Source organism: Sitophilus oryzae, unplaced genomic scaffold (genome assembly GCF_002938485.1).
Source record: "Sitophilus oryzae breed Bouriz unplaced genomic scaffold, Soryzae_2.0 scaffold_1111_pilon_pilon, whole genome shotgun sequence".
NCBI classification, from domain to species: domain Eukaryota; kingdom Metazoa; phylum Arthropoda; class Insecta; order Coleoptera; family Curculionidae; genus Sitophilus; species Sitophilus oryzae.
Genome location: NW_022145740.1, coordinates 388,464 through 415,653, shown reverse-complemented (window position 1 = coordinate 415,653; position 27,190 = coordinate 388,464). Strand labels below are relative to the sequence as shown.

At 33.2% G+C, this 27,190-nt stretch overlaps 1 protein-coding gene across 2 annotated transcripts in view; it reads right to left on the bottom strand.

Annotated features, from left to right (window-relative positions):
• Window positions 1-6,244: 6,244 nt before the first annotated feature.
• The window catches only part of LOC115881766, a 172,995-nt gene continuing 152,049 nt past the window's right edge, over window positions 6,245-27,190 (bottom strand). The window contains exons 2-3 of one of the 2 annotated variants that reach the window (XM_030899402.1): window positions 24,714-24,873; window positions 6,245-7,427 (exon numbers count right to left, since the gene is read on the bottom strand). In XM_030899402.1, the coding sequence (XP_030755262.1) occupies window positions 7,320-7,427; window positions 24,714-24,873 (268 nt within the window). In that variant the 3' untranslated portion in view covers window positions 6,245-7,319. The remainder of the gene's footprint in view (window positions 7,428-24,713; window positions 24,874-27,190) is intronic. The other variant, XM_030899411.1, reaches the window with a different exon arrangement.

Below are 27,190 nucleotides of genomic sequence, written 5' to 3'. Positions count from 1 at the left end.
ACTGCACTTCAAATCGTTCAAATTGATAATCTGTGGTAAATCCAATTGAACTCTGACACTTGGCTGACATTGACGTTACGGTTCCTTTTTCTAAATATTTTCATTATTTTTTGAGTTTTTATTCACAAATTCTACTTGATTTTGTTTTTTGTTCTTTTATTTAACCTGCAACCTGCAGTACTAATTATATAGTTATAAATAATCTTTTCACCGATCAAGAATTGACGAATAGGCTGGAAGATATTCAAAATGTGTAAAACGCTGAAAAACGTATTAGAAAACATTGACTCGTTCACAAATTCGTGAAAATAAATTAGTCCAGATGTTTGTAAAAAGGTCTCTAATTATTTTGAGAAGTTTCCTCGTATCAGCAATTTTCAGGTTTGTAATATGTACTATATGATAATAAATAGATTAAAACTTATATTTCAGGAAACAGCGCGGGCATTAGAGATTGTTGTAATTCAGTTTTAAAATATATAAATATAAACAGGTTTAAAAGTTGAGTTAGTAGAGAAGATCTAAATAAGGTAATGTGGGTAATGGGACCAAACATCAAATAACACTTGAAATATATAATTATATACAATAATTGTAAGTAGTTTTTATGAATCTGTTTGATATCTATTGCATTGTTTTTATATTTCTTGAAATATATATTTTTTTACTTTACAGGATACACAAAGAATAATAAAAAATACAGTTACTCACTAAAAGCACTTAAGGTTTGTAATAGATGTAGTTAGAATATCAAACACCAAACCAAACCAAAAATTATGTTTTATTTTACTGGTATTCCTCACATTTGAAGGGAAAATCATTTCATAAATAAGCAGGACATTGTATAGTACACTCTATATTAATAACTGTTTTTTATCCTATACTTGTTAGTTAACGCATCACATACTAGGTATAAAATAGTACTGATTAACCTATAGTTGTGGTTGTGATATATTCTGATGTGTTTTTGGCAATTTAAAATAAGTTAATATTTAAACAAACATTTCTGGCTTTCCTGACAGGAGTGTGGACACAAATTTAATAAAGGTATAATGTGGATAATGTTCTGATTATTACAGTTTGCATGGATGTTTTTGTATGTTGTTATTTTTAATAAAGTATATTTAATGAGTTTTTGAGTATTTCTTTTTCCTTCAGAGGATTGTGTAGTCTAATCTTTATATATTATAAATTTTCATAAATTATATCTACAAAATTTATTACCTTATAATTTTTTGCTAAATACTTTGTAGTTGAAACAGTTTAACAGTATATAAAAGAACTATTTAAATAAGATGATTGAAAATATATAGCTGTTTTTGCACACATCAATTCAATTTGTGATTAACTTTACTGAAATAAAAACAAATTAAGAGAAATGGGGTGATCTATCAACTATAACATGAAAAGCATCATCCTATTTCCAAGTCTTCTGTTAATTTCACTTATTAAACAACTATAATTATTCAATAATCTTGATAATTCTAGGAACTCTCAGATATCGTCAAAACATGAAAAGAAAAATTTACTTCCTATAGTTCTTACGTCCCTTTAGCTGAAATTTAAGAAACAGGGGAGTTAATATTCTCACTGAGAAAGTTTATAAAATACCTTTAAGTAAAATCTCTTCGGATCTGCGGTAAAATACCTTTTTTCTTATTAAATAATTTCAATAATCTATGTTTTTATTTATGACAACCACCTAATAACCTAACTTTAACGTCAACTTGACAATCCTGAAAAATATTATTGTTAACCAAAGAGTAAATCAATTTCTGAATTCGCTAACGCCAACTTATTTTTCATTAAAAAAAAATTACCAATTTTCGTAACTAGGTCGGTCATGTTGAGGAACTTTTAAAAGAATAGTACTATATTTTCGGTGAAACAGAAAGTGACGGAAAACAATTGAATACGTCAATCAGTCCTAATTTATGTCATATACTAACATTCCAAATTACGTTTTTGGATCTGAAAAAATAAAAAAGTTATAGCGACATAATTCCGGAAAAAGCCGAGCAGCTCCGACATTATTCAAAGTTTTGGATTGCATCCGTTATCAAGAACAGCGCCAAACAGTATTTACATTGTTCTTATGGACACTTTCCAATCTAAAGTTTTTTTTTATTTCTCTATGCATTCATGCTAAAACGACATCAATAAATAAGAGAAAATGAAATTTTCGTGAGCATTAAAATGACAGAAATAACTGTCACTGTCATGTATTCTCTCGTTGGACAGACCATAGTGAAGAAGTATAGAGAAAAACACTAGATTCATCTTCTATTTATTTTATTCATTGACAAAACATGTTTTTCCTAATGTTTAAGCTACAAAAATCACTTAATCATAAATCATCATATCATACAAACACTAACCCTAAGTAATAACATGCTGTTAACAATTGGTTCGATTTAACATATAGGAAAGTCAAATTCCTCAGTCTTTCAATATTATTATGTATTATTATTGCATATTTTTTATGAAAAATATATATAGGACAATTTTTTTTCTGAAATATTTCGGACAAACTCTTCCAATTTAGGTACAGTAGAAATTGTGAATTCGTAATGCGATTTTATATATTAGTTAGCTAAGTACTTTTATTGTGATGTAGTAGAGAGGCACATACATATAGCATATAAATAAATCAGTAATGAGTTAAAAAAAAACAAAAATAAGTAAAATATAGAAATAGATAGAATACAAGTGAGTAGTAAAGATAATTCATGTAGTGTCGTGTAGCTAGAATTTACTCAACGCCTAGATGCACTTAATATAAACATATACATGTGTATTTGTTTGCGTTCTAATAGAACAAACTATATAGTTTTTGATAACCTAGGTATATAATGCAACTATTAGTTATTTTTTATACAAGACGATAAAATGGTATTTCCCGTAATCCCGAAATTAATCTTTTCGGCCGACGATAATGCAATTATATCGTCGTTTATAAAACAATATTTTTTTCCATAGCAAGTTATCTTTTAAAAAATATTCAGAAATTATTATTTCAAGGAATTTATTACGAGTAGAAAAAATATTGCGCTGGGTTGGCGTTGGTTTCTATGTAATTTGACAAATAAATAAAGCTGTCTCTTTAGTTGTCAGTTTTGAGTCAATATTTTTTAATTCTCTTTCGTGTCGATTGCTGATTGAATTGGAGCCAGAAATGGCTCAAAACGAAATAAGTAAATTACCAACAGATATTCAGGCTGAGGCGACAAACGCCATAATATCCAAACTACCTCCATTTAAATCCCGAATAACTTATGAAAAGGAATACAAAAATTTTCAAAAATGGAAGCAATTGCAAAACGTGGGAGAAGAAATAAAGTTTTTAACCTATCCTCGCTGTTAAAATTTCATTTAATCTACCATTGCGGTTAAAGTACTATTTTATCTACTATTTTTGATAGATATAAGGCCATTTTAACAGTTGCTATGGAAAAAAGTATATTTATTTTTCTGTGAATAACATTAAATATATTTTAAAACAAATTCAGGATTCTCTGGTTTTTTTTTCTTTGTACTAGGTGCAGTATTTGAATGATTTATATCAAGACCCTTTAAATTTTGGCGAAACCTTTTGTCGTACAGGGAAGGAATGTTGTCTCTATAAATAATGCCGCTATAATTAAATTCTGCGATGTTTTATCTCAAGTTAAGGAGAAAACGTTTCTAAAGAGAATGTAAATATTTTTTTAGTCTGATTTTTACTGTCTTAAATTATTAACAGACATAACGAGAAAATTGTGCGTATTTTTTTAGCAAAATTTATTAAGATCTTTTGCCATAGTCAGAGTTCAGAGTGTTATATATTTTGTACACCAATACGTATTTTTATTTATTTCATATTCAATAATATTACTTTTTTATTATATACAGAGTGGATCATGTTTATGGTAAGTATAAACGTTTAATTTTCGAGAACCGGTGATGAAAGTTTTTTTTGCAAAATTTGGATTTTTTCATAAAGACACACCTGCTCCATCTATCCAAGTTATTCTCAGCGTCACAGTGTTGCAGCTTATTTGGAAAGAAGTGGCATCTTTAATATTTTTAACGGAACACCCGGTATATAAATATATTTTTGGAAACTACTTTCATTTCTCATAGTTCTATTATACTCTATTTTATACCTATAGGGAAATTAAAACAACTTTCGTTGCACGTCATCAATGACACCATGCGTCGTCTTATGGAGTTTGCTGGTGGTCGTATTATAATGTGCAACCAAAGTTATTTTAATTTCCCTATATCTCTAATAGTTTACAAGATAAAAAATAAAACATGTGTAAAATGGACAGAAACAAGACCCTGAATAAGCATACGTAAAATTATGAATTGAACAAATTTAAGATTGAAATCTAGGTTATAGGTTAAGGAAATGATATATTCGATCTGTCTAAATTGCTGTAATCTTCGCAACTTTAATTGAACCCTTTGTATATTATTTAAAAAAAAAAAAAAAAGGTTGTAGCTCCTGTACTTATATCATGTTCCTGTACCTTAATTTTCCAGTTTCTTCAGTAAATCTAGTTAAAAATTAATAATTATATTATTATAGTTTCATTTCAAGAATAATTTACCGTAACAATTTCAAAAATTTAGAAAAATTTATAAAGCAAAGTCTAACTGATATATAAATTTCAGCCATAAGAAACGGAAATCCCTATATTTTTTTTATCTCCTTGTTGATATTCAATCAGTTACTTCTGACAGATCGGGTATGTTAACTTTCCTTAACCTATAGTCAAAATTTCATCTTTCAATTAAGAATATTATGATTTTTCTACTGCTTATTCAATATAATGTTTTTGTAAATTTTATACACAGTTTATATTTATATTAATAGAAAAATTATAAGTAAAAAAGTAGTTTCGAAAAATGTAATAATATACAGGGTGTTTCATTTAAAATAACAAAGATACTACTACTCTTCGATAATGGAGTAGGTGCAAGACTAGTAGAAGGTGTAAAAATCCAAATTATCAAAAAAATCCTGACTGGTTCTCCATAAACGTCTAACCTACCATCGCCGCGAGTCACCCTGTATATTCTACAATAAATGTGAAATAATATTGTGTCGATGTCAATGTTAAAAATTGTGTACACAGAAAATACTGTTATACAGGGTGTTTCAAAACAAATGCGAAAAACTTCAGGGGGCGATTCCTTGTTCAAAATAAAGGGTAGTTTGCTTCATAAACGTTGGGTCAAAAGTCAACCGTTAGGGAGATATCGCGGTACAAAGATGGCGGAAAATTAATGTTTTTATTTTTTATCTTGAAAACGGAAATCAACGGTCTAATGAAATTTTATCGGAGCATTACTGTTACGAAAACACACTTTCTGGTAATTTTTTCACTTTTTTAAAATGAGTGGAAGGGGTTGAAAAAAACTACCCTTATCATTCTTGTTAACGAAATTTAAAGAAAAATCTTATCAAACACATGCAGAAAAATTGATTTGAATAGCTTGGTTTATTTAGAAACTTTTTATCTCTTGTGTTTCTTTGATAAAACTCGCCGATTTGAAATTAAAAAATAACATGTAAAGCATTACATGTCAGGATCAAAAACATTTTTAGATAAAGAATCTAGTGACAATAACGATAATAATAAGAATCTAGATAATAACGTATTGCAGTAGGGTAATGTCAATAAAATACTATTAGAAACATCCTAAAAAGTGACAGCGGCCGACTAGATTTTTTCCTAAAAAAATTAGAGCAGCCCACAAGATTCTTTATCTAAAAATGTTTTTTGTCCTGACATGTAATGCTTTACATTTTATTTTTTAATTTCAAATCGGTGAGTTTTATCAAAAAAACACAAGAGATAAAAAAGTTTCTAAACAAACTAAACTATCCAAATTAATTTTTTTGCATGTGTTTGATAAGCTTTTTTTAAATTTCGTTAACAAGAATAATAGGGGTAGTTTATTTCAACACCTTCCACTCATTTTAAAAAAGTGAGAAAATTACCAGAAAGTATGTTTTCATAACAGTAATGCTTCCATAAAATTTCATTAGTCTATCGTTTTTCGTTTTCAAGATAAAAAATAAAAACATTATTTTTCCGCCATCTTTGTACCGCGATATCTCCCTAATGGTTGACTTTTGACCCAACATTTATAAAACAAACTACCCTTTATTTTGAACAAGGAATCACCCCATAAAGTTTTTCGCATTTGTTTTGAAACACCCTGTATAGAACTGAGTAATTTATTTTTTATAATATATCCACTGTTTTCGATACAGAATAATTAAAATACATTTCTACACGACACTATAAAATATTCTATTTTTCTAAAATAAGTAGTCTATGCTTTAGTGTTTTCTTTTATATGTTTCTAAAAAACCACTTGTATTGACAAAATTTGAACTAGAACAAAATTAATCCTACTTAAAACCTAAGAAAATAGTCAAAAGCGTTCCAAATCTACAAATACTCTTGGCTAAGTCAACGCTTTGTACGTGTTTCAATTCAGTAAAACTACCCGGTGTAAAACGTTGTTTTACACCCTAAAACTTCTCGGTGTTTCCTACAATACTTTAATTTCTAGCGCCTCTTACTGAACGTAGTCGCGCAAACATCAACAACATAAGAAACTAACAAACAAAAAGACCCTAGATCATGTATACTTCATGGATAAGGCACAATAATTTCTATGTTTTCTACATTTCCAACATGACTATAGATATATTTTTTAACTGTAAAATTGAGTGAATAATGTATCGGATTTTTATACATTGACCGGCATGAAAAAGGACGTTGTAACATATAAAAAACATTCCACGTTCCCTGTCAATACAGTAGTCTGTAGTGTCCTGTCTGGTAATCCAACGGTAGGCAGGTCAACAGTAACGATGGTATTATATTTGGTGCCCAACGTGGGGCGCCAAATAACACGTCAAAAAATTTACTCACTAGAACCAAATATAGTAAAGAACTCCCATTTTCCGTGCTGGTCGTTGTAGTTAGTACTATTAGAACAAGTAAACTTTATGTTTTAAGCGTTTTTGTCAATATACCATCCATTGAAACTTTATTTACTACTATTAAATTTAAAACTTTTCAGCTAAAATACGCACTGTCAGGAAAAATAGAAACAGAAAACATCATATGTACGACAAAAATAAGAAAAAAATAAGAAAAAATGTCCAAGATATGCTGACAATACAGTTAAAAGATTATGTAGCTTTATCCATGAAAAATACACGATCTAGGCGGAAAACAAACAAAAAATAAACGAAAAAATCTAAACTAAATTCGATCGGAACATCGTCAGCATCGGCTAGCGGCACAGCTTCAAATAATTTTACGTTCCAGCTTTTCTATCCTCTTGAGATTTTCTATTACGGCGTTGTGCTCGTCCAGTAATTTCCAGAATTCGTGTTTACGATGCTCGGCTTCTTCCTGTAACGGGAAAAAGAAGGTTTCTTTAGAAAATGGGTGTTTATTTTAGTAGTATACTATGTACAGGGTGTCTCATTTTGGTTGGGATCATACGGTATCTCCGTTATTAGTGAAGATAGAAGGATGCGGTTTGCACAAACCTTTCCCATTTTTTGTCAAGCGAAAGATGCTGTGAACATTTTTGTTTCTAAGCTACAGGGTTTTTTTGAAAATTTTGCAATTTTGAGACACCCCCCGTATCTCTGTTATTGCGAAAGCGAAGTTGAAAACTGTTTATTGTAGAACTTTTTATGTCGAATACAGTAGCGTTGTTAGTTATTCTACGAGGAGTATTTTTGAAGATATGAACCAAAGTTTTATTTTCTTAAATAGATCACCCTGTATATTTATAAATAATATGATCTGGCTTGCTAGGAGCTTCTCAAAAATATATAACACTCTATTTATTTTCACTATTTACTGCAATATTTAAAAGATGTCATTAAGAGATCTTTTTTATTATTAAGCCGTGATTGATAATAAAATAAACAAAATAATTATTAAAAGTATACTGCTATCTGTGCCTTGGAAGCAACTAATATATTCTTCCATTTGAGAAAACATAACTTTAGTTCATATATTCAAAAATATTTTTTTCGTAAAATAACGTAATTCGTAAAAAAATTAAAAGATAAAAGATCGTAAAAAGATCTACAATAAAGAGTTTTCACCTTCTCGATAACTTTAACAATAACAGAAATACGGGGGATGTCCCAGCTCAGAAACGATGGCTATGAAAAATTTATTTACAGCATCTTCCGTTTGACAAAAAGTGGGATAGGTTTGTACAAACCGCACCCTTCTATCATCACTAATAAGGGAGATACCGTATGATTTCAACCAAAATCCTCTCGTACAACACGAAGGCTCCAAAAAGTACGAGAGTCTGTATTGAAATGAAATTATAGAACCATATGTAGGATAATTTAGACCATTTTTAAAAATAAAAAAAGTTCCACACAAAATTGTGTTTTTTGTAATGTAACACCCTATATATTAATTGACTTTCGGATTCTAGAAAAAAATATAGGTGAGTTTCATTAGAGAAGCACATGACTAAAGTGCAAGGTCAAGGTCAACATTTTATAACAATGAAGAACAAATTTAATGAATTTTGAATATTTTAGAAGTAGATAGACTCCTGCTTAAGATTATAAAAGAGCTCTATAAAGAAAATGAAGCGTACATTAAGATATGACACAGGCTATCCAATCCAATAAATACCACAGAAGGGTTGTGACAAGAATGCAGCTTATCTCCTCTAATCTTCAATGCTTACGTTGAAATAGCCCTTAGGGAATGGAAGAGGAGATGTCAAGATATGGGAATTCCTATTGGGGACGATACACTATTTACTCTGAGCTTTACAGACGATCAGGTCGTGATTGCACAGGACGATCTGGAGTTTATATGAAGCTGAACAAATTGACACTTCAAGTTAGTCTAAAAAAGACTGAATACTTTGCTGTCAATTCCAACGCTTGATTTGAAGACTCCATCAATGATAATGTCCAGATTCAACAAGTAGACAAATTTGAATATCTGGGTGCTACTATCAACAGCGAGGGTTTGGTTTGGTTGGACAAAGAAGAAATACAAACCCGAATTCGAAAGAGCAAACAAGTTATTGGATGTCTTAGCTTCTGGTGGGACCAAAACGTGTCAGTTCTTTGCTATGGTTCGTGAGCTATGGACTCTGAGTGCAGACGAAAAGCGCAAAATCCAAGTTGTTGAAATGAACTACCTTAGAAGAAGCGTAGGATGGAAAAAAGACAAACATCGAGGTCAGGCGTATCATGAATGCATCGGAGGAAACAATACTAGAATTACTAGATCGAATCGGAAAATACAGCTTAAAGTGATTTGGACATGTTCTGCGTATGCCGGAGGACAAACAATTGGCTAAAAAAGTTTTTCAGTGGGCTCTCCAGGGCAGAAGAAAGAGAGGTAGACCTAGAAAATCCTGAAACGGAACGGTTAAGGAAGCAATAGAAGCTGATGACGCTCTAAATGGAGACGTGTGGCGTAAAATAACGGAAAGGCAGCAATAAGGCTGTAGTTCGAAATAAGTACTAAATACTTAAACCAAATCCCGATTATAGATGTATCAGAACAATTTTAAAGTTGCAATAAAATCTACCTAAATTGGAATTTACTCGGTGTAGCCTAATATGTAGTTAAAATAACTATTTTCCTTTAAATCAAACCCTTCACTTTTTATTTTATAGATATACATAAAGAAAATCTAGGAACTAGTGGGGTTGCAGTCGGAAGGGTTTGGACTAGAATTAATACACTTTGTTAATTGTCAAGCTTTCGGGATTTATTTATTCCATCCTTAGGACATCAACGTGGTAAAAAGACCTTCATAAAAACTACATTAAAAAATAGACTTGAGGGATGATTATTATTTAAAACATTGGAAATAATTGCGAGATATAATCAGACGGCTTAACCGCCCCAAGATAGCCCTTAGTGTGGTTGACTGGTCAGCGATATTTTTACTGTGGAGTTTTCAATGTATCAAGCCTATTTTTTAATGTAGTTTTTACGAAGGTCTTTTTACCACGTTGATGTTCTGAGGATGGAATAAATAAATTCCGAAAGCTTGACAATTAACAAAGTGTATTAATTTTAGTCCAAACCCTTCCGACTGCGACCCCACTAGTTCCTAGATTTTCTTTCTTACTAGTCAGTCGATACTACTGTCTGCTGATGTACAAATGTACAGAAATATATATTTTTTATTAGTATTTATGAACAATTTAATTTCTTCTATTCAATTTAGCTTTAATGAAATGTTTAAAATCTTTTATTAAGCATTATAAATAAAGAACCACGTCTGAAACGATATCATTCACTATTAAATACGTTTAAACCGACTTTTATTAGAGATGAATTCAACGGAAATTGTCAGTTGCCGCGTTGTAAAATGGGATGCGGAGATTCTCCAACCGGATTAATCCGGATAAAAGTGTTTAGACGATATATACGAATTCAATTTAGGGGTACGTTCACCCCTGGAATTGTTACCTCCTACGAATAATAAACGCAATTTTCGTACAGTACACGGGGTTCTAAAAATAAACTCGTCCTCTACAAATGTTTAAACTCTTCAAAAGGTTTTTTATTCTCAGATTTAAGTTTTAAAAGCTCTACCATGAAATACGTTTGAGAAGGCATGCGTTTGTCTAACTGGGTAATTTATTACGATTCATCATTATCATAATTTTTAGCTTAATCAACCATTTCCAATTATGGTGTAATAGAGGAGTATATGCCAAAATAGAGAAACAAATTAGCGAGACACAGTTCGGATTCCGCAACAATCTTGGAACTCGAGAAGCACTTTTTTGCATCCAAGTCCTTGTTCAAAGATGCAGAGATGTCGATCACCCTGTCTTTATGTGTTTTAATGATTTCGAAAAAGCATTTGACAGGGTAAAACATGATAAATTGGTTGCGATTTTGCGGGAAGTGGGCATTGATGATAAGGATCTCCAAATAATTAGAAACCTTTATTGGAATCAGCAGGCAAGTGTTAAAATTGGCAAAAATACCTCGGAAACAATAGCAATCCGTAGAGGTGTGCGACAGGGATGCATTATGTCGCCACTACTTTTTAATCTTTACTCTGAATTCATCTTCAGGGAGGCTCTCGAGGAAATCGATGGCGGTGTCAAAGTGAATGGAGTTAATGTCAACAACTTAAAATATGCTGACGATACCGTTTTGTTAGCCAGTAGTCCGGAAGAACTGCAGTTGCTGTTGGATAGAGTTACAAGTACATGCGATGAGTATGGGTTAAAACTTAACACTTAAAAGACTAAGCTTATGACCGTTAGTAAACATCCTATAAATCCGATACCAATAACAGCTTATGGAGTCGACCTTGAGCAAGTTGATATCACCTACTTGGGCTCTAACATTAATAACGATTGGGATATGAGCAAGGAAATCAAGCAACGTATAGAGAAAGCTAGATCGGTATTCTATCGGATGAAGAAAGTGTTATGTAGTCGAAATATTAACATAGAACTAAAGTTAAGACTTACAAGATGCTACATATTTTCCACTTTACTTTATGGGGCGGAAAGTTGGACACTCACAGAGACATTGCTAAAGAAACTCCTGGCTTTTGAAATGTGGGTGTATAGGAGATTGTTGCGGATAAGTTGGGTTGACAAGGTTCGTAATGAGGAAGTTTTGAGTCGCTTGTCCAAACAACCCGAAATAAATAAAAACATCAAGATAGTTAGAATATTTTGCGCACGTTATTCGACACCCTGAACGATACAACGTCCTCCATTTGATTATGCAAGGTAAAATAGAGGGTAAGAGAGGACCTGGTCGTAGACGCACATCGTGGCTTCGAAATTTGCGGGATTGGTTCCAAAAATCAAGTGCAGCACTCTTTAGGGCTGCTGCCAACAAAATTATAATAGCCAATATGATAGCCAACGTTCGTTGAGGACATGGCACTCGAAGAAGAAGAAGAAGTTTTATTTCAGATAAAAAAAATAAAAAAGAATCTCAAGTCAGAGTTTAAAAAACTATATCACAAATCGATTGGAGCAAATAATACAAAACTTTTACGAAAAATTACATTTTTCCTCGCTTTTTGTTTTTGTCTAAAAATTCAGAATATCTACTTCGTTTTATAAGATATTTCTTAATTTTGGGGACTCAAAGTGAAACATTTCCATAAAATATTCAAAGAACAAACTAAAAATGAAAAACAGTATCCACCGCAGTTTTCTGTGGTAATTACGCCGGCTGTGGCAATAGACAAGGCCGAATCCATCCTCGTCGCCTTGTATTATATCTCGTATCTGCCGACTGAATAGATTCCCGTGAACTAGTTTTTTAATTAGTTCCTCTAGTTCTTCTCAGGCCTTTCGGTGCTCGACATATAGCATACGGCTGGGTAACCCGCCTAGCATCGAGCTACGAAGCGCTGGCCGATCCGTCGCCGTCGCATATTATTATATATCGGTCACAGTCTCGATCCCGGAATAGGTCCTGAGGAACTAGTTCTTTGAGAAACCGGGAACTAGTTCCTTTCATTCAGGAGTCGGAATAGTTCACTGAAACTAGTTAGTTCACGAACTACACAGGTGTAGCCTCCCTTACATACTTAGATACTCTCTTTATAGTTGGGCCCATTGTTGTTTATTGTTGGCTATGCGGGTCCAAGTTATCCCTAGTAATTTTCTAATATCATGGTCCCATCTCAGGTTTAATTTCTTTCTAGGTCTCCTAGGTTAATTCCACGTGGGTACCATGCTGTAATTTTTGTGGTCCATCTGTTGTCCGTTCTTCTTACCAGGTGTCTTGCCCATTGCCACTTGAGGGATTTGGCTCTGTGGATGACATATATTACTTGGATCTTTTGTCGTATCCACTCTATTGTAGCGTTTTTTACACAACTATTACTGCGAACGGCAGCTTTTCATCGGAGAGCAGTCGTGGATAAGGTATTTCACTAGAGAGAAAATTAATCAATAGTAATAAACAAAAGATATATAGATATTGGGCGCCAGGCATGTACAGAGAAAGAAAACACAGTTGTATAATACTTAAAACTAATGACTATATTTATTCGTGATGAATTCTGATGGTAAATAGCATTGTACAATTAATATAATTATTATAGTGGTTACTTGTTGAGTAAAACTATATATGTAAATAATATTAAATACGTTCTATGAAAAGACTATAAAGAAAATACAATGCGTGTAACGTTATAGAAAATATAGGAAAAGTAGCATTACTTTATTTAAATTGTTAAATTTATACGGTGTTAAATCAGATGTGTTGCAACCTGTAGATTCTAGAATCTATCTCGTTATTCATCTGTTAGTATAGCGTAATAATAATGTCTATAGAAAGTAATACTATTACAATGCGTGATATTATGAAATCTAAAATCTAAATCACACTTTTACTACTGCATCGACATAAATATCCTTAATAATCTAACCACTAAATATAGTCTGTACGCTATTGTTTAAAATGTACGTTACTGTTTAAGACTGAAAACATTTTAGATGTTAAATGCAAAACTAGAACTTAAATATACACTTAGCTGTTCTTTTATGTAACCCTGCTTCAAACAGTAGCAGCGCGAGGAGGTCTAGCATCTCTGTACTGTCTGTCGGCGATCCAGGCTTAGAAATGGGGGTGAAGCAGCACGGGGCTCAAGCCACATCCACGCTGGGGCACTCTATGTGTAAGACAAATCAATCCTACTGGGGACACTTGTCCATGGGGCATCCGTCCATAAGATAGTGGCACAAGAGAACACTACTAGGACCTTGAAAAATAGTCCATACCTTGGACACTTGTCCGTAAGACAATGTCCGTCCGTAAGACCCTAAGAACACGAAACTCTTGTTTAAAATCGAACACCGTCTAATAAACAAAATGAACCTACCTCGAAATACTTCCGAGGGCTCAATAAATAATAAACAATCTGTCCTTTCTTCCAAATGACATTCTGGAGGACAAAAGCAAAGGGACGCCAACGTGCCAGCCAAATACAATTACAAGTTGGGACATCCGTAACTCTACCCTAAAAATATTCACTAATAATATCGAATCTAAAAGGAAAATAACTCAGCTTTACCTGTAGCTTCGAAATGGCAGCTGATTCAGATTACACAGCAAGATTTAAATAATCACCATTTCTCAACACTGGGACTAATGGCGTCTAAGAGGCCAAACGGTCCAACCAAAAGTGAAGTTAGATCACAGAGAATTGACAGAAGCGATGTTGACAGCGCGCGCTCCCACAGAGCGGTACCAGGGTTGTGTCAAACAATAACAGGGTTGTGCCAAACAATAACAGGGTTGTGCCCAGACATCATATATCATAATCAAAGACATGTAACGAACTAAAAACGTTACACTATTCTTTTACGGTCTCTCTTGGTTATTCTCAGCATATTTCGTTCCATTGAGCATTGTGCACCTGCAGTTTCCTTATAATGTCCGTTTTAAGTGTCCAGGTTTCGCATGCATAGGTTATGTGTGGTAGTACACATTGGTCGAGAGGGTCAAATGATTTCTTCTTTAGATAAAGTGGCATTCTAGATTTGAATATGAGTGAGTTTCCTCCATAAGTACTTCAGAATTAAGTTAGCATGGAGTACTTATGGAATTTATTACAATTATTTTCAAATTTATAGTGTCAAAAAGTAGAAGATCTTTGAATATAAAGATTTAGTACTCTAAAAATCACAGTCATTCCAAATCACAGCGAACTTCCAATGTCACCAAGAAGTTTTAGCGCTGTTGTCAGATGGTACTTATTATCATGTTATGCTCGCCTGAATTGAAAAAGCTTTGAATACTTACAAAAAGTTCCAAAGCAAAGCAAAATTAATCAAGGCATGTGTTAATATGAGCCAACAAACGAAATGCTCAGGAATCATGACTCCGCACAAAAAATATAGTTTTAGGAAATTTTACTCATGAAATTATTGTACAGGGTGTATTTAAGTTATTGTAAAATACAACTCTTCTCGATTAGTATAAGCCAAATACAAAAGTTTATAAAAAAACTAAGTTTACTAATTAAAGTTGATATATTTATATACAGTTTGCCAAAAAAAAAAATCATGAAAATAGATCTAAAAGTTAAAAAAAAATTTACTGCGTTTTTTTTGCATCTATGTATGTGTAGATACAGGGTCGTTTTTATATATGGAAAATACGGTCGATTATTGACGATTATTAGGTAAATACAGGAGATACCGCAGAAAGTTAAATACAAAAGTTATAGGATTTTTAAATATCTATTACCGAGTAATAAATTTAAGTATACAGGGTCGTTCATAAAGTCGTGGCACATCAAAGTTTCATTTTTTTAAATAGAACCCCCTGTATATTATTAGATATTTTAATTCTTCCTTCAATCCTAAGCAAAAATCAAAATACATACAATGTATTTCCAACCAACCGTGTTTCCAAGTTCGATATAATTAATTTCGATGTGTTTGGTTTGATTTAATGATGCCATTATGCCGAAAGTGTGATACTGTTGCAATTAGTTTTTAAATTCTTATTAGCTACTAGTAAATTTAAGTATAGAGAGTCGGTCATAAAGTTGTGTCACATCAAACTTTTTTTTTTTTTAAATGAAACCTCCTGTATATTATTGCATATTTCAATTATTCGTTCAATCTTAAGCAATAATCGTGATACACAATGTACATAAATTGAAGAATTGAAACGTTAAACGAAAATTTTGTAATTTCCAGACTTGATATACTCTTATTTTATACATCTACTAGCGTGTACCAGCGACTTCGTTCGCGTCGAATTAATCATTTGTAATGGTGATGATAAAACAAAGCAACAATTTCCATTAACATACAAACTGGATAAAATTTTCTCACATTTATGCATAAGAAAAAACAATATGGCGATATTATTATATAACTTGGTAATATTTGAGGGGTAGTTTCATCTCGTTGGAATTTGACTTTCTAAAAATACGTTTGCCAAAAATAAGCTTTTTACGTCAAGCAGTTTAAGCAAAATCGTGGTTAAGAAATTACCCAACTTTTTGAAACACCCTGTATGATTCTGTAAAAAATTTCAAAATATGTAAAAAAACCAAATAAATTATGCTTGTCCAAGCGTTTTCCCGAAAGACTAACCGTTTTTAAACAAACCAAATAACAAATATTGTAATATTTGAAGCGCGTTTTCACCCTCTTCGAATTTGAGATTCGAGAAACCCCTCCCTATCAAACCTCTACACCTCACAGTCAATCCGTTTGCCAAAAATCGGCTTTAAACGTCAAGCAGTTTAAGCAGAATCGTGATTACACAATGGTCATATTTTATGAAACACCCTGTATAAATTTATAAAAAATCTTGAGATATGTAAAACAACAAAATAAAATATACGTGTTTAAGAGTTTTACCGAAAAACTCACCGTTTTTTAAATAAAAAATATTGTAATATTTGAGGGGTGGTTTCACCCCCTTGGAACTGGAATTTCGAAAAATCCCTTCTTATCGAACCTAGAATCAACCTGTATGCCAAAAGTGAGCTTCTGACGTTGAGTGGTTTGAGCAGGATCGTGATTTATCAGTATCACTAGTCACTTAAGGATTTTATATATTAGTATAGATAGGGGAGCGGGGGGCACGTTGTTATACAGGTAAGAAGTTACACGCCATTTTTACCGAGATTTTAAACTCTTTGGTGGACATAAGTGGACTCATTTTTTTTCTTATAACATCGTGCATTACATAAAAATGATCAGTGACCCGCACAGCGCCAAGTTGCTAAGTTGTGTGCATGTGTCTCGATTTGAACCAAGTAAGTAAACATATGCTTTACGAAATTTTTGATTTCTGATGTCTGTATTTTTTATTTCCTCAAAAATTTTGACCTTGAACGTTCATAATACATCTACCTTTAATTTGCAATGTTGTTTTTTTCTACTATCGAGATCCATTAATGCTGACTTCAATTAATATTTAAAAATGTGCCATGGGGCAGGTAGTTACAATTTTTTGGGGTTGTTCAAGTTGTTACATGTAACAAAAAAATACCATGTCTTGTACCGTTCGTCTTCATATTTTAAAAATTAAAAATATCCTTTGTTTTTTTTCAGAATGAGAAACTATAAAAGAAAAACAGAAAGAGGTACAATTAGTCCAGAAGTACTGCAAAATAAAACGGTCATTCGTAAATCAAGCGAAAGGTTTAATTTGTATCCGATCTCCTTATCCAGGTATGTCCGAAAAAACAAAAACAACGAATCTTGTTCATTGGGTTGCGTTAAACCTACATTGGTATTCTCACAAGAAACAGAACATAAATTAGCTTCTTATCTACTCAAAAAAAAAAGTAAAAGTTTAGAAATATATTTTGGATTACTACCAACAGAAGTCCGAAAACTAGCTTACTAATGTGCTGTAAAACTCGAATTAACAAATATTTCCCCCAGCTGGCTGAAAAATAATATGGCTGGGCCGGACAGGTTTAAAAGTTTTATGGATAGAAATCCTCAACTATTTCTATGAACACCAGAAGCTACATCTTTGAGTAGAGCAACGTCGTTCAACAGAACCAACGTTAAATATTTTTTGACAATCTGCAAGGCTTATTCCAAAAATATGAATTCACTGCTTCGCGCATATGGAACGTTGACGAAACAGGTGTCACAAAGATATAGAAGCCTAAAAAATAGTTGCGATTTTTGCTTAGAATTGGAGGAAGAACCGAAATATGCAATAATATACAGGGGGTTGTATTTAAAAAATGAAACTTTGATGTGCCGCGACTTTATGACCGACTCTGTATACTTAAATTTATTAACCACTAATAGATATTTATAAATACTATAAATTTTATATTTAACTTTTTGCGGTACCTCCTATATCTTACCAAATAATCGACCGTTTCCATACATACCAGCAACCCTGTATAATAACAAAAATCCTTTTTTCTAATAATTCTTCTCCCATCAACTAAGACACCAGTAAAATCAGTTATTAAGTAACTCTCATCTTGTAACAGTTTAGAACAAGATCCCCCGCGCTCTATTCCAACAAATCTGCGCGCTGTCAAAATCCGGCCTCGGTGATACATCTTGTACACGCGCGTCGAAAATCACATTAACAACATTTCATTTAACCCGGTCGCTCCCGGCAGCAATGCTACGCCGCGCGGCTATCGATCAACTTTAAGCTGGTTTAATTAGAAAGCTCCTTATCGGCACGACGACGCAGAATTTGTTGTCATGTTTTGTTGACAAGCACGGTTTTGTTCCTCTTATTTTAAAGCAGATTATATAGTGTCGACAGCTGGTGTAAAATGGGTTTATGTCGTGTAATCTTAAGTTTTCATTAAGCATTATTAATAAGTTAATCTTCATTCAAAACCTCAAAATTAGTGGAATAAATTAGCGCATATGGTTGTTCCTCTACTCTGGTGCAATTTTCAATTAGTAGAAAAAGTTAAGAAACTTTTAACTTGAAAACTTGGGAGTAATGCCATTTTGGTCTTGGATTATCATTCTCCAAGAGAAATTGTTGGTTATAAATAAGTTTATTGTGTTATAAGCTAAATATTAGGGTTTCTCTACGGATACAACTCTATACCGCAAGCTTTTGCTAGAATATTCTATTAATTTTGATTGTATTTTTTAGATATTGTGAATAATTGTAAACTCGTAGGTATGAAGTAAAATTGAAACCACTAATTTCGAGGTTATAAATAAAGCATTAATATTAATAATTAGTTTTTGAGATATTCCGCCTCGAAGGTCCCTGAATTTTCTCTCCAAGATTGAAGGCTCCGGAAATAGTTTTCATAAGCGTATCATTCATTGATAGAATAAATAGTTTAATAAAATTGTTAATTATAACTCTGTTAAAATTTAATATATTTTGATGATTAAAAGTTCATTTAAAAGGTAGAATGATAGCTATATAATGATAGAACTACCATTTTTTGGAACTCTTGCGGCCGTATTCATAGTCGATAGCCAGCCGCCCGCTGGCGGGAGCTTTCCCGAAATTCTTCGTTCTTATTTCAGAGTCGAGCGCTCTCCGAGTATCGCGTGCGCACATCCGTCATATAGAGTAACCGCTCTCTCGCCGGCGGGCGGTTGGATAAGCATTTTTTTTCCGTTTCATAGTCGATTTCCAGGCGAAGAACACTTGCGCAGTTTAAACCCCATCCGGTGATTTTCGGCCGGCGACTGGAGCATGTCCTTACCATCTCCGGGCGGCCCGCCAGTTTAGTCTGGTTTATTTCTCTAGTTGAAAGCAGCACCAAGCAAACTGAATTAATTATGGATATTTATAATATTGTGACGATTAACGAGAACAATGACATTCGTATTTTTGAGACCATTATTGATTACATTTGAGGCATATGAATTCCGTCCATCTATTTGACCATTTAAATATTTTATCGTTTTGTTTTTGTTATGTTTATAATTTTTTATTTTTTCTATTGTTTTTACGTTTATTACATTAATTCTCTTTGTAATTTACACGAACTGGAAAAAATATACCAAATTCACAAAACATCAGTCATCTACACAAAACAAAAATAGAGCCAATTTAAAAATATAAATTACTTCTACTCTGGTCATATTTTTCCTTAAAATAATTTTAAAATCCTTAACACAGCACCAATAGGTTAAGGTTAAGGTCTATAAAAATTTATAAACGTAATAAAAACGAATCCATAAAACTTTCAAATAACCGAACAGACCTATGGAATTCCCCATTATGTAAATTATTAACTTAATATCCTTTTTATTACGACCCAAAAAAATACCTAGCCAAAAAAATATGTATACAGGGTGTTTCAAAACAAATTATTAATATATAATTATATTAATCTAAACATTTATTATATTTTATTATTGTTACAATACGAGAAGGTAAACTTTCCTTGATTACTTTTGTACATAATTAATTTGTTAAATAAAAACCTAGTGTTACGTTATAGTTAATTGTGTGTTTTATTTTCTTTTCATCTCATCACTCCCTGGTATCTCCACTGTATAAAAGCTACCCGTTCTGGCACTAGTGGTCTCTCAAACACTTTAAACTTTGGGGGTGGCGCCCGAGGAACCGAACCAAGGCAACTCGGCGTCCGTGAGCTTTCTCAAAAACGGGGGAGCCTCACAATACACCTTAATGAAAAAGTGTTTTCTAAACTCCATATTTTGATTAAATATTTCAATAGCGTGTTTCAAACTTTCACCAAAATAACAGCATTTTGTTTCTCTTCATAGAATAGACAGATGAAAACTGAGTTTTTAATTAAAAAAAAGGACTAAGACTTCAATTAATTTAGCTACATATTGCATAAAAAATCATCAAAATCGGGCCACAAGAACAAAATATATTGAAATTTAAAAATACATGAAAATTTTAAGGTGCCCCTTTTTCGTGCCGGTTAGGGTTATATAAAGTAAATAATCTAATTTTAAATTTAAGCATATATGTATCGATAAAAATAGAACCTCAGTAAATTTTTGAAGGTGTCATCTAATATATCTGTTTTCCCTATTTATCCGAAACACCGACTTTAAATCCACTCTACCACTGTTTACAATAAGACTGATGCCGCATCAATCGCTTGAACTATTTACAAACTATTAAAACCATTACGATTCACAGCTGCAACACGAAGTGGATAGATGTAACGCGAGATGAAAAAACGAAACCACAGAGAAAGAAAATTCTTAATTGCAGTGTCTAAACTGGAAAATCTCGCGTGTGTATATGTCAAAGATAATATTTGCGGTGAAATCTTTTATTTTTCATTTCTGTTTTGTTTATTGTTTAGATGACAACATATAATTTGTGTTAGAAGATAGTTTATCAAAATATACATTTTGCATTATAAAATAAGTAAATATCTTCAGAGTTCACAAGATTGAAATAGTTCACAAGATTGAAACTCAGATAGATTGTACCGGGCGAACAGAGAGCGAGATCGAGGAAAGAATACTGAAAGGTAAAAAGTCATCGGGTACCTAAACTCAGTATTATGGTCCAAACACATCTCATATAAGAAAAGACATACTATTTATAATTCCATCTTTAAAACTATAGTTTTATATGGATGTGAAACATTGCAGCTCACTGAAATAGAATGGAGCAAAAACTATTAGCACTCGAGATGGACTTCTGGCGAAGATTTGCGTGGATTCCAAGAATGGAAAGAGTACCGAACAAACAGATAAGAGAAAGTATGCATGTCCAGCAAACGATAATAGACGAAATAGAGAGAAGACAGCTGGTATGGTATAGGCATGTAAAAAGAATGAGTGGGGACTGAATACCGAAGAAAGTCTTGAAATGGATTAAATAAAATAATGCGAAATATTGAAACTTCGTCCATAGTTTCATTTTCTATCGAATAAAGTAGAAATATACCGAGGGTACCATTCAAAAATCAAAAGTTGTAGTCATTTCCGGTGAAACAGGAAGTGACCAAAAACAATTGAATACACCAATCAATTCTAATATATGTCATATACTAACATACCAAATCTCGTTTTTTTTATCTGAAAAAAATAAAAAAAGTTATAGGGGTGCCACTTTCGAGATGCACCCGGTATATTGATAATTTTTTTCGAAGAAATTTAGCTCAAATCAATTGACTCAATCTAATACAAGTTCAACCCAGAATAATTAATAGCTATTATAGTTGACATTAAACTTAAAATAGAAGTATGTCTAATTTAAATCAAGTGCTTACGTACGAGATATTGGCAATTCTCAATTATATAACTACGTTTTACTCTATAAATAGAAATATTAACTATAAATACTTTATCTAAAAACTGTTTCATAAATTGGAGCATACGGTGGAGCGATAATCGGAATGGGATATCTTTATTGATATAGTATCTGCTAGTGACGGTGTGTATAAATAGAGATTATGAACAATGAATCAATTAAGGATTGTTCTTGTTAGGTTTAATGAACCATGTGGGAGTTCATGAAAAAATTTGAAATCCTTAAGAGAATATACTACAACTTAAGTATACACCTTATACTATGATACTGACTCCTAAATTGTACATCTTCAATATCCGGTTTATAGTTGGAATGGCGAGACACCTTGTGGTGTATTAGTAAGCTCAATAAGACGTTAAGTAATACCTAATATCTTTCACAAGCAGCTTGTATGATGCTCTCTTTCTCTTGACGATTCCATATGTGAAAGGAACGTTGAAAAAGTTCAGGCGAATAGCCAAACAGTATAAAATTAAAACTGTTTTTGAGTCTGGGACTACTCTAAATAGTGTAGTAACAAAAACAAATCCAGAACCTTGCGAGTGCGGTGAGTCGTAAATTGGAGAGACAAAACGTCCTCTACGACTTGACGAACATAAAAAACATACGCAAAGAAGTAAAACAATGAAGTTGGGCATTGCAGATCATGTGTGATCCAAGCAGCACAACATAAAATGGTCGGAAGCCGTTGGAAAAAGTGTAAATTTAAAGAGGCTGTATTCATATCTGGCTATAATAAAATCTTTAGTAATCCTAGTATGAAAATAATATAGTAACAATAATATGGCAAAACAATATGGCAACCGTCTCAGTATCTGAGACGACTCCACAGAGGCTAGCTCTCCATCCTCGAGATCAGCCGTACCAAAGTTCATGGCACGAACGGTCGTCGTCTAGGCGCACTCAGTGATAAGGTGTTCTAGTGTTTCCCCATTTTCCCCCACAGAATCTGCATTCGCCGTTGTTTCTCAGCTTCAGCCTACTGATGCATTCGTTGAGGAGACAGTGTCCTGCTAGAAACCCCGTGACAATCCGAAGATTGTTTTTACTTAAATCAAGGAAAACCTTTGATTTTTCTCGGTCGTAAGTTCTGAGGAACTTTCGAGTGTCTTAGAACGCTGAAGGACACCCATTCCAGGTTACGGATGGAGTCTTCCAGATTCTTCAGTTCCGCTTTCAGTTGGTTCCCGCTTGGAAAACAGAACGGTTCTGGCCCAGTTAGTGGAGTGTTCGCTCTTTTGCTGTCTAGATCATTTGCTTTTTCATTGCCTTGTGGGCAGTTGCATTGCAGGGTAGGAGGACTTTATTTTCTTTGCGTAATTTATTGAGCTCTAGGTATTCTGTGACCAACTTCGAATTGATGGTTACTAAGTTGATCGCGTTAGGGCTGTTTGACTATCGGATAAGATGGTTATTTCCTGTTTTCGATAGTTTCTATCTAAGATATATTGTACACATCTGTCGATAGCGTGGGATTTCTGCCTGAAGGCTGCTGGGGTAGGTGCCCATTGGTTAGGAGTATTTAGTTTTCGGCCTAAATACTCCTATCCCTGTCCCAGCTTTAGTTTTGGAAGCATCAGTTTACCACGTTATGATATGGCATGCTGAGCAAATATTTCTTCCTTCCCCAATCCTTTTTATTACTCAATACTACAGTGTTTTTCAAAGTTGTAAATTCTTGTCATGCGATCGACTGAGCGTTGGAGAAGTAGAATTTTCTTTTTGAGGGTGTTCCAAGCCCCTGACCTGAAAATTCTCCCAGTACTGTTTCCGTCAATGACCATTTTAATCATTGTCGCATTGGCATATCTATCGACAACAATGTGCAGTGATGTTAGGTCTAGAATGATCTCCATTGCTGTTGGACATATTCACACCTGTGATGCAGATACATGGCAGTCTCTGTACTTTGCACAGGTTTTGCCTTGATGTACGTTGCTCTAGTTTTGTGTACCAAGCAACTGTTCCATAGGTAATCATGGGTCTTACTATCATGGTATACATCCAGCGCAGAATGTCACCTATTTTCCGCCAATCATTAGAGCCTTTGTGGCTTTGCTGGTAATGTTCTTAATATGCCTTTTCCAGAGAAGGGTTATCCCCAGATATTTCACTTCCTGTGATGGCAGTATCTCCCCTCTATCTAGATGGATCCTTTTCAAGTTTTTCAGAATTCGCTTTGTGGCACTACCGCGGTTTTATCTGAGTTGATGCTCAGCCCGACAGTCCGGCACCATCTCTCAGAGATGCGGAGTCCTGTTTGGATAATATCACACAAGGTGCCTTCATGTTTCCCCCGTGCAATCATTACTATGTCATCTGCATGCATGCAGTGTATTGCCACTATGCTCTACAATATTATATAAGCTCAGTAGTTTTAGAATTTCAATTAGTTCATTCTTGACAACGGTCAGTGATACTTATATACTGACCGAAACGTTGTGTAAGCAAAATAAATAAAGACAGTGGAAGTCCGAAATTCCGGTACTTTCGGTAATGAATCATTGTCTACCACATTCAAAATAACATTAGGATAACAAGATTAAAATTATCATTTATCTAATAGTGACCGACATAAAACAAACGGAAAAAATGGATTTAGAAAAGCCTAATTTTTGATGAGTCTCAGTTTGGCAGCATCCATATTCATTAAAGAATTCTATAATCCAAATTAATAGAGTATGTCATTGAGATATTCCGATTAACGAGAGTTCCCTATATTTCATCCGCTAAATAATTCCTATTCATCTCGAACTTGTCCCGTATACAAGCTATAAGCACCCTGTCAGATAGCATAAACTCCGCAACTGCAATTTCTAATTCCGGGCAAAGCGCCGTAAGTTCTTCGCACTTACCTAATCACGATTACGTGGGTATTAACCCACTTCAAAACTGTCCGCTTTGAATGTTTGTGCACGTGGTGAATTGATCACCGCCGAATTTACAACTTACCAAGATCTTCTTGATGGACGCGTCCGAATAGGACCTGGTGTAAACTCGAGGCGCCGCTGTCGAGGATTGAGGGGGCGTCGTCGTTGCGTCCTGGACGGGTTTGGACGAGTCTTTGGTACTAGATTCTTTCGACGATGAGTCGAAGTCGTCAATTATAATGCTGAAAACAAATTTACTTTATTAAATTTTTATACCTATTAGTTAGTCACATTATTGCACATCTACAGTATGTATTCGGGTCATCTTTACAAGAGGAACAACTTTTATATTATTAATATTTTGAAAAAAAGTATTTGTCATAAAAAAATGCTTGTTCTAAAATAGTTAATCCCGCTTATACTTCACTAATATAACAATTACTTAATGAGGTTAAACCAAAAATCCGCACACTTTCTGTATTGATTATTTTTTTGTAATAATCACATACCGGAAGTTTGAAGCTTCTTGGTTTTAGCGCATTGTTATCAGGTAGTAATTGTTAATTTTGAAGTTAACTTAATAAACCTAACGTTATTTTAACAGAACGTCAACGATTTTTAATAATCTTACCTGAAAAAACTAAAGTGTTGTTGAATAGTTGTTGTTTGATATTTTAATAGTTATATTTTATACAAGACGATAAAATGGTATTTTGGTAATGCAATTTTATCGTCGTGTATAAAACAATATTTTTTTCCATAGTTATGTTTTAAAAAATATTCAGAAATTATTATTTCAACACTGATAAAAAAGGTAGACTTGAACTAAAGTCGTCATCGTTCTAGAAAAAAAAAATAGTGGCAAGAGGATTTATTTTAGCGTAAAAGAAAATATTTTGCCTGAAGAAAAACTCTATTAACTCAAGAAAACTGGTTGTCTTGAAAAATTCGAAAATTTCTCTTGAATCTATTTTCATTTAACCAAGTGCAAGTTCCTTTGTTTTAAGATAATAAAAAAAATACGCTAGGAAGTACTTCATTCAAGAAACATGGCCATTTTTCCAATAGCTAAATACTCTTTTGATTTGTGAAGAAAAGTGTCTCTTTAATCAAGAAATGTCCCTTTTCAATCAAGAATTTTTGCATGAATCAAAGAGAGTATTGTTCTTGTATTAAGAACTTCTTTGCATGTTCATTTTGGATCAAGAGTGAAATACTTTGGACAGATAGATTCTTCTATTCTCTTAAGTTAATGCTTTGAGCAAAGAAACGTCGTTCTTGGCCCTATTGAAAAGCGCCAATCTTTTGGGTCAAAGTCATATTCATTTCGACTGAGAGATCCTTTTTTTTCAGTGAAGGAATTTATTACGAGTAGAAAAAATATTGTGCTGGGGTTGGCTTTGGTTTCTATGTAATTTGACAAATAAATAAAGCTGTCTCTTTAGTTGTCAGTTTTGAGTCAATATTTTTAATTCTCATTCGTGTCGATTGCTGATTGAATTGGAGCCAGAAATGGCTCAAAACGAAATAAGTAAATTACCAACAGATTGTTTTGTAATGTAATTAACATGTTGGGATAATAAATGTGTTTATTATTATTTCAATTATTTAATTCTTTTTCTCGGAACAGGTTCGGTGCGGTTTAGCTGACTAACTGAAAAAGCTTTTGGCTCCTTCCAGCTAGTTCAAGAATTTTGGGACGATGTGACAAGTCTGCAATAATACAGCTCGTTGTCCTACTTTTGCAATTGAGCATGGTAAATTAATCTCTTTTAGATTTTGTTGGAATTCTGTGCTAAGAATTCCCTCCACCGAAATTACGAACGGTAAGATCTTTACGGTCTTAAGATTCCACACGTTTTTTAAGTCATATGATAAATTTTCGTATTTTGTTATTTTATCTGTTTCCGTCTGTTTTATCCTGCGGGATAATGGTACTGCTATGTCAATTATAATGCCCGTCTTATTGATCTTATCGAAAAAAAAGATTGTCGGGTCTATTGTGGTCCACTGTCCGATCGGTTATAATTTGTCTGTCCCAATATAAAACAGTATCCCTAGATTCCAGGACGGGTTGCGGGGAGTACTTGTAGTAGGGAGGTGATGTTTTGCTCAAGAGCTCTGATTTTATGGCAAGTTGTTGATGAATAATTTTGGCAAGTTGATTATGACGTCCAAGATACGCATTATCTGCTAAGGTAGAGCAACCAGACGTGATATGTTCTATTGTCTCCCCTCTCATTTATTATTATTATTATTATATTCAGGCTGAGCCGATAAACGCCCTATCCAAACTACTTCCATTTAAATCCCGAGTAACTTATGAAAAGGAATACAAAAATTTTCAAAAATGGAGGTAATTAAAAAACGTGCGAGAAGAAATAAACTTTTTAACCTATCCTCGCTGTTAAAGTATCATTTAATCTACCCTTGTGGTTAAAGTACTATTTTATCTACTATTTTTCATAGATATAAGGCAATTTTAACAGTTGCTATAGAAAAAAAAATTCTTCGTTCTTTGCGTGTTTTGCTTCCGACGACGGGAGAACAACGAGAGGC